The sequence below is a fragment of the Vidua macroura genome, chromosome 11 (assembly GCF_024509145.1).
Source record: "Vidua macroura isolate BioBank_ID:100142 chromosome 11, ASM2450914v1, whole genome shotgun sequence".
In the NCBI taxonomy this organism is placed as follows: Eukaryota; Metazoa; Chordata; class Aves; order Passeriformes; family Viduidae; genus Vidua; species Vidua macroura.
The window spans coordinates 6995075-7003889 of record NC_071581.1 but is presented as its reverse complement, the minus strand read 5'-3'; the positions used below and the strand labels follow the sequence as shown (position 1 = coordinate 7003889).

At 41.2% G+C, this 8815-nt stretch overlaps 1 protein-coding gene across 2 annotated transcripts; it reads right to left on the bottom strand.

The window, feature by feature from the left end:
- Nucleotides 1-375: 375 nt before the first annotated feature.
- CLEC3A (C-type lectin domain family 3 member A) lies at nt 376-6743 on the bottom strand. Of its 2 annotated transcripts, none has more exons than XM_053987452.1 (3): nt 6605-6743; nt 4918-4998; nt 376-2255 (listed from the first exon to the last, which is right to left on the bottom strand). In XM_053987452.1, the coding sequence occupies exons 1-3, from the start codon at nt 6717-6719 to the stop codon at nt 1864-1866; spliced, it is 588 nt and encodes a 195-aa protein (XP_053843427.1). In that variant the 5' UTR covers nt 6720-6743; the 3' UTR covers nt 376-1863. The 2 variants fall into 2 exon arrangements, with proteins under 2 accessions (XP_053843427.1, XP_053843428.1); XM_053987453.1 differs by having other exon boundaries at nt 4918-4992.
- Nucleotides 6744-8815: the final 2072 nt, after the last annotated feature.

The window sequence follows — 8815 nt, the reverse complement described above, 5'->3', positions numbered from 1 at the left end:
CTGATCTCAAGAGCTCCATGTGCATTCCAGGATTCTGCAGTGTAATCAGGGCTGATCCCAAGAACTCAGCTGGATTCTCCACAAGAACCATCCACTGTCACGGGTTTGTTTTTGCTGCCGGTCTCAAAATGATAAATGTTTTCTTACAGGATCACCCAGAAAGTGTTTTTTAAAATGAGATTTTTCTGTGATAACTTTACACCTTGTAGGGAAACACCACGAAGTGGCTCACTTTCTTTATAATGGGTACACCAGCAAAACAGCCTATGAAAATGTAGTCCTGTGCCAGTTACACAAGGTGTGCAATTTGTGGTAAATTTTCACTTTGACTGTTGCTGTAGGGATATGCTGAGATACTGACTTACTTCAGACAAATCAGAGGGTAAGAAGTCATACAGACTTTTAATCATATACAAATATAAGTAACAAAAATTTTTTACCCCAACCATATCAAATGCTGGTCGATTTTGAAATTGCATATATTTGGGCCCTTTTTGCTGCTCTATTTTAACTCGGGAGTAAATGAGAGAATTCAGAATCAGGTTATTTCACAAATACATTAAGTGATGGAAAATGAATTTAAACACAACACATTGCAGATGCCTTGAGTAGTTAGGTCATGCAGAGCTTTTGGGCTGTATTATACAGCAGGGATCCAAATTTTATCCTGTAGCCTGTAAGTACAATAGTAGAAAAAAGTACCCTTTTTGAATCCTCAAGAAAAGTCCTAGGAAAGAATGGCCTTCACATGGGTGCATAAGCTGTCAAAAATACTACAACAATTACATAATGGTAATTGCAGATTTATTGCATTATTTAAGAAAATCTTGCAGGTTTAATAGGTAAGGAATAGGAATTATCCTCCAAGCAGCAATATATTTAAATATTTAAACAAAATGAGAGAAACTGCTATTTATGACATGAAGGCAAATCTCTACTGTGATGTTCTGAACAGCCAAAAGCAACCAGCATGTTTTATTTTGTTTTCAAATGCCAGGTGTTAAATTGGAACATTTGTATGTGGTCTGGCCACACTCTGCTGTTCCCCTGGGGTGTGCTGCCCTTCCCATGGGAGAGGAGGGAATGCTGTGGCAGGAAGGAGCTCCTGTCTCCCTCCCAGAGCTTTCAGGAGCTCCCTGTGAATGGCAGAGCCTGCTGGAGACAAGGTTTAGCAGAACCTGATCTAGTCCCAGGCTGGTTTCTTCTATGGGCATGTCCCAAATGACATCTAATATTTAACCATAATTGAGACATTTAGAGGCAAACATGTCTAGACTAACTGATGTTTTAAAACAGCTACTCCCCCTTTTTCTAGGAGTGTATCACTGTGAACTGCCTGTAGTTAAATAATTAACACCAGATTTTTCTGTTTCATTCAGCATTCTTAACCCATAGGTAAAACTCTTGGCCACAGATTATTCCAGTTGGACTCTGTAAAGGATGATGGTTGTTTTTCACAGGAGCTCACATAATCCCAAATTCCCTCTTAAACTGCAGGACAGAGAGGATCCCTGCTGCTCATACTGGAAGGTGTTACCATGCAGCAGTATTTTCTAATTAAAGCACAGAAATAGGAGGTGAAATCCAGCAACCCAAACGTCAGGCTGAAGTAATATGCCAAAATATGATACAATGTAGGCCAAAACATAATATATATCCCTGTACATAATGAGAGTACTCACTAAACATTCTTAGCATACAAATAGAAAATAAATTAACAGAGAAAACTTGTGTTTCAGGAAAGAATGAGTTCAAGGCAGGAGAGGGATAGTTTTAACTCACCACCCTCTAAGAGGGAGGGGTTACTAAGCAAAAGTGTGTGTTGATAACCCAAAACATGGCCGTGTTCTTTTGTGTGTGTAATTATGGGATCAGGAATTCACAAACGTATCTCTTGGCAGTGCGGCAGACTTCATCCGCCCACTTGCCCTGGGATGACTGAGACAGGAGGACACAGTTTTCCCTCTTGCCCCCGTTGGGCTGGGCACGGTCCCAGTTGGAGTACTGCAGAGCCATGCCATTGACATCCACAAACCTCCCTTCATTGACCATGTCGGTGACACCCAGCCAAAACTCGGACGCACTGGGCACGCTTTTCTTGCCGTAATCTCGAAGGATGTTCGTTTCCTCGCTGTTCCTCGGGATAGCCAGCGTCCCCCCCTTGGCTATGCAGTCCTCATTGGCTTCATGGAAATGCTTGGTGCCTTCTGACATGAGGTAGCACTTCTTGTGGGCCTTGGTCCCACGAAGACACACTGTGAACAGACAGGAGTTTGCACGTTCAGTACAAGTGTGGGCCTCAGCTTTCAGTAATGGTTCTCCAAATGATAGTTTTCCAAAAGCACCTTGAAACTTGAGCAGGCAAATCCTTCAGCAAGTGAAAGGCTCTTGACTCCACAGAGTGGGCCTGAACTATGGAGTAAGATCAGACGTACCTGCTGGTGCTCCAGTTCATGTAGGACCCTGTGTGCAGCCAGCATGTCAGTGTGCCTTTGGGAACAGACTGCTGAAATTTAACCCAGGCCTGTTCTCAGTGCCCCTTTCACCAAATAGTGCTGCTTTCACACGTTTTCTACCTTATTTCAGCAGTCCTGAAACTGATGGAATGGCTGAGGTTTGTTTTGTTGCCAGATGAAAGTTGGTTATCGGGAAATCTGTATTTGGCTTTATAGTGGAGACAGATCTAAATGTCTTTTAATATTGGTGATATTTAAGTAAATAAAATTTTTGCATCTTATCTAAGCTCAGTTTCTAGCAAGCAAAGGCAGGACAGAAATGTGCTGTATTAAATGTGTCCTGCTTACCAGGAAAATATTGATTTGAAATTCATAATACAAATCTCTGAGTGATTACTAAAAGTGTAATTCTACCTGTAGAAGATTGCGTATTCACCTCCCTTGGCATTAATTTATTTTTTTTCCAGCAAAGTCTCCCCCTTCAAACTCTAAATCCAAATGAGGTAAAGTGACTTAAATCTGTAAGTGCTTTAAAAAAGTGCACACTTACTACTGAGCTTACAGGACAACCTGGACCCAATCTTCTAACCATTTGAATTTATAAATCTGTTTCCTTTTACTTCTGCTGGGGAAGTCTTGGTGTAAAGTCTGAATGGACCAGAGGGTTAATTTGGCAGCTCCCCTGTCACTGGAATTGCCTTGCTGCTGGGGTTGTTCCAGCCCGAGGTCTGTGGGAGCAGGAACACAGGAGGGAATCCTTAAACTTTGCATTCCAGCTCTCCTAATGCAGATTTGTGAAAAACTGATTCTCCCAAGAAAAATAATGATGGCAAGGTGAACCCTCCTTGGTGGAGTGTTTCTCCTGAGCTGAGGAAGGCCTGGAATAAACTCCTGTAACAATTATTTTTAGAATCCTACATGTTATTACTTGCAGATTATTTCATTTATTCCTTCAGATCATCTTGTACTTATGTACATCTTCTGTCCTGATGTTTTCTGTTTTTAATTTCTGTCATCTGTTCTTGTAAAAAATAATTATGTCTCTGATCAATAGGATATCAAAATCACTTTGGACCACATCCTATGTCTCAAGTTTTTAGTATTTCCAGTTGTTGTAGTATTCACTGCATTCCTTAGCTGCATTTTCAGAGTCATAATTTTCTATTAGGGTTTAACCTTCAAATTTTAATCCTTCCAGTGGCCAAAGTAATGAACCTATTTATTAAATGTGCAACTCCTTAACACATTTATATTTATGGGAAGGATCAGAGAGACTTCAGCAATGCTGCAGAAATGATAAGGACTGGATGTTTTTAGGGAGGAAGTATGTGCTGCAAAATGGTGTGTGGCAGCATTTCACATTCCACTCTGTGTAGAAAGGAGGCCCAGGAGGTTCAAGCAAAAGAAGAAATCAGATTTTTATGGTGTGTCTTGGAAATGTCCATAAGCTAAAAATGGAGCTCCTTTTTTCAGTTGTTACAAGGACATTAACAAAGGCAGTCAGAGCTAGGGGGGTGATAGGTGTCCTTTTGCCACATTTGGATTCCAGTTGCACAGTGTGGGTTATAAATTTAGAATAAAGCTCAAAATAAATTTTGAGGAGAGAATATCTCCCAGTTCTGGTTTCATTTCTAAGCCACTGTATGCTTCCTCTCAAGCTCTTCTGGAAGCAATACAAGAATTACTTTTAAACAAGGGTTACTTGTCTAGCACAGGCTCCCTCTTTTAAGAAAGTTCTAAAGCCTTCTTATAAGACATTTGAAATAAAAATATTTTGTAAAGCCCCAAAAGCTCTATGTAACCCAAGACATAAAACTGAACAACCCAGATATTACCATCCCTAAGGAAAATACATTCTGTTTCATAAGAATGATGTCAATTCCTCCATAATGTCCTCTTGTACATATTTAAATGCCAGGTTTTGTGTCAACAGCTGTGAAAAAGCACAACTGTCTAGTAGGTGCATGTGTATTTACCCTTCTTATTTTGTTTGGAAATTTCCATCTGGTTATTGAAATACTTAAAGGACTCTGCACGTTGGTCCAGAATATTTCTGAACTCACAGTGGATGTAACTTTGCAGTTTTATGGCAACATTCACATTTGAATATATGTTCTTATCAAAGCTGGGCACGTAACTCGCTGACCACCTAAACTCTCAGACCCAGGAGCCCTCATTGTGCTGCCTTTGATACAAAACTCAGAGCTTGAAGTTGTGCATAGCAAAGACAAAAGTCATTCTTGCTCTTAGTGAAGAATCACCACTCATTCCCCAGTAGTTGAGACCTGATTTTACTTGAATGCTTCCTTCAACACATGTCTGTCTGGTAAAGCTATGGCACACCATGGTTTTATGGAGCTGTACTCCTCAGTCATAAAATCCCATTAAAGAGAGGGATGGGAGTGAAGAAGAGAGGCAGTGACAACGTCTGGAATCCACTGACCAGCATAAGCTGCTTTACCTGTCTGCAGTGCTTGTATTTCCTTCAGGGCATTTACTTCTCGCCACAATTTGTCAATCTGGGTCTTCAGGTCATCTTTTTCTTACACAAAAAGAATATATAGAAATTAACAAATATGCACACAGTAAAAAAATTTAAAATGACATATTAAAAGCTGTTTCAAAATATCATGCTGATATTGCTGCATTGCTGAAATGCTTTTTGATTATTTTTAAAAATTTGTTCTTAAGATTTCTATAAAAAATGCGAGGAACACGCCTTTACCTTTCCTTCTCATATTTTATCATGGATGTTGCCCTAAAAACTGTTTGAAAATCATGGATTGTTGCAGCTAATAATTACTTAGTGAGCTGGTATCTAATTTACAGAAAATGTCCCTTTTTCTTTTGAAACTGCACACTCTGGTGTATGGACATGACATACAAAACATAGCAGGACACAAGTTGTGTTTCCTCAAAGAAGTGTTATTTCTGTGAGCGTGAAAATTTCACACAGCTCTTGTTTTAGCACAGGGAGTAACAACAAATGAAACCTGACCTGACAGCCTGAATGTTGCAGATGTGCTTGCTGAGCTGCAATCTCTATTTCCCAGGATTAGCCTTCCTCTGTCCCTTAGTACAGAGAGGGCCTGGGGACTTGAGTCACACAAAATCACTCTGAATCAGCATTTCGTAGCACTTAAAAAAGCACCAAGAATATGATAGGACAAGAAAAGAAGCTAACTTGCACATAACTCCATTTTTCATGTCCTCTTTTCAATTTTTTTTTGTTTTAAATCATCATAGTATCTTTCAGGGCTCCCCGCTTCCCCAAGGCAGAATTCTTTGTTCTCCAATCAGTACTACTCTGTGCTGGCACAAAAAATTTATAAGCAGCCTGTCCTTAGGACACCTAAGCTTAAAAGCCTAGAGATCCCAAAGCAGAAGGAAGTGTTTACAACTGTGTGGCTCCAGAGCAGCTCAATCTTCTTGTACAATTACAGCCACAGTTTTTTAATTAAATAGGAGTTCAAATACTCTTCATCATACCTGCTTTTATTAGAAATGAGTCTTTAAATTGAATACACAAACATTTCTAAACAACATTCTGTGGTTTTGTATTTACTCTTAAGCTTTGCTGTGGGAACTGATGCTTTATCTTCTGCTAATTCATTGATGCTGACCTGCTAATTAGTTTGACTTGCCGTTTCACAGTGTTTTTCATACAAGTGGAGTAATATTCCACAAAGAGTAGACAGGCATTCTGTTAAAATTAGGAAATGGTACAAAAATCTGAACAGTAATCCTTGCAGCCTGAATACTTCGGCTTGTTTCCCCCATATACACAAATTTCCATTTTTCTGATCTTAGTCAATATAGCTACGTAAGTAGGAATGATCAGCCAGAGTCCTCTCTCAGCTGTACCTGTGAATTCTAAATAATGTTGACAAAGGTGAACAGCCAGAACAAAGCAATATATTTGCAGCTGTTACACAGCTCTGTTTTCATAATTCATTCTGGCACCTTATTTGTGGCTTTGCTAACTCACATAAAAATATTTAAAAGACAAACATAATATAGACTCAAGTGTCTTTTATAAATAAACATTTGTGTAATGTTAGTTTCTGGTTCATGCAGTGCTGTTTAAAGTACACAGTACATTTGCATAGTATAAGGTTCTATCCCTCCTCCCAGTTCAGACCCAGTACCTTTCACTCTACGTTTGCTGTGCTTCCTGGCTTTGAATTTGGAAGCCTGGCTGATGGTCTGATCCAGCAGTAGTAAGCTTATGAGTAGAAAAATCATAAGTCCAGTTTGTGCCATGTCTCTTTGAAAGACCCTAAGAGGGAGCTTGAAGAGATTCCCTTTCGCAGCTCGGAGAGAGGTCACCCAGAGCCATCTCAGCGGGGACTGCCTGAGCTCAGCTTTATAAGGTGTGCTGGCAGGCTGGGCTGGACTCCCTCCTTACGAAATGTGTTCAGTGCTTGAGCTGGCTGTAGCATAAGACACCCCCTTGTTCTCACATCCCATCTGAAAGTGCTGTTTCCATTCTGGGCTCAGCTGTCCCAGCCCTGAACGCTGCCCTGACAGCCTCACCCGTGAGCGCCACATCTTCTGGTTTAACACTGGAGCCAAAACCTGGCCAAAACCAGACGGGTGCTTGTGCTCTGCCAGCCTCCAGGAGGGGCAGCCAGAGGATTTCCACAAGTGCCAGAGGCTGCCCAGCATGGCTCTACCCCAGGCTGGTTAAGTCATGACAGTGGCCATCACCTTCCACTGAAGCACAACCAGGATGCTGCTCCCTCAAGAAATGCAAGCACTGCAACTACAAACCCACACAGAGGATAAATACATTAAAATCCCATTATGAGAGGAATGCAATTATTGGTTTATGAAGAGTTAATAAATGCCTGATAGATATGACTGCATTTCTGGTTGAGAACAGCAATCAGCAGGATCTACTCAGGGGAACAAAAGGTTGCAGTGCTCTCCCAAAGGTTCCCAAGTTCTGATTGCAGAGTCAGAGTCAGAGTAAAACACAAGGTGCTTGAAGCAGGACAGTGTTTCCCTGGAGTCTGGAGAACTCTCTGAGTTTGAATTTCTTTCATTTGCCCTTAGGCTCTATGGACTTCTGTGGGGCTGCCTTTAATTGGGATTGCTATATGAAGTAGAACTTCTCCCTGATTTTGGTGAACAAATGAAATTGTCACAAAAATATTCCCATCCATCCCTCTTTTTTCCTTTTCTTTTTCCCCCATTAAAAGAGGGTTTGATTAAAATGTGGACCCCAGAGCCATTGCTGGGTGCTGGCTGGTGCAGTTCTTGACCTTCAGAGCTGTTCTTCCTGACATCCCTTTGCCATCTCTGCCTTGATTACATTCTGCTCACATTGCTGACTTTTTTTTTTTTTTTTTTTTTAATCAGGACTGTAAGATCAAGGGATTTACTACTTTATTTTCAAAAAGCTGGGATTTAGGAACATGCTGGTGTACTGCATGAATACTTGCTGGCTTTTTCCAACCCCCACTAAGGCACTTCAGTACTTTCAGTGCAAACCACACCTGCCCTGTCTGTCCTGGACACCTTTAAGCAATTCCCTGTATTCTCATAGTCTGTAACTAGCAAACATCTCTTAACCATTAGCTAAGAAACTTTCCATAAATGCATCCTGATACAATCAAACTTAGTTCTAGTGGTCCTGCTCCAAAATATTGAAGTATTTACATCGATTGTGTAGGGGATCAACATTGTTCAGCCCTCAGAGCTGTTTTGGAGCACAGAACACCAGAGATGGCTGTTGTGGGTCCCACCCACCCAAAACATCTCACACAGCTGCAAATTTCAGTCCATGGTAAATGTGGAAAGGGCTGGCACCCCTGAACTGAAATGTGAGCTGGCAGAGAGGAAAATCATGAGCTTTGAAAGGGTCTAGTTCAAGATCTAATCTGTCCTTTAGAACAAGCCCTATGTTCAGGCCTGATCCATACCTTATCCCGATGGTATTGGGGCATCAATATAAGTTAATTAAGGGCAGATGGCTGAATCAATAACTGCCTCCAGTTAGTTTTTCACTTGGTGCCTTCTCAGATCTTCTGGAATTGCACATGAAGCTGATCCTGAACCGCTACAGCTTTCAACCTGACAAATTAAACGGTGCTGATTTCAGGTTGCCTTGATAAGGGAGCTGCAAACGCCTGGAGCTGTTTCATGTGGAGCTTAACTGTCCCCCAGGCTTTGGGAGAGGCTGGAGCAGTGGCTGGCTCAACAGGCTCTTTAGTGTGTGTGTTCAAGGTCTCAGTACCAGAATGGATTTGTTCCTGCCCCAAGGAACCTGAGCTTGCTAACACAAGCTCCTTTTCTTCCTGTGAAACAAGTCTGACAGAGAAAGATTTGTACTCTACTGGGGCAGCACACAAGTC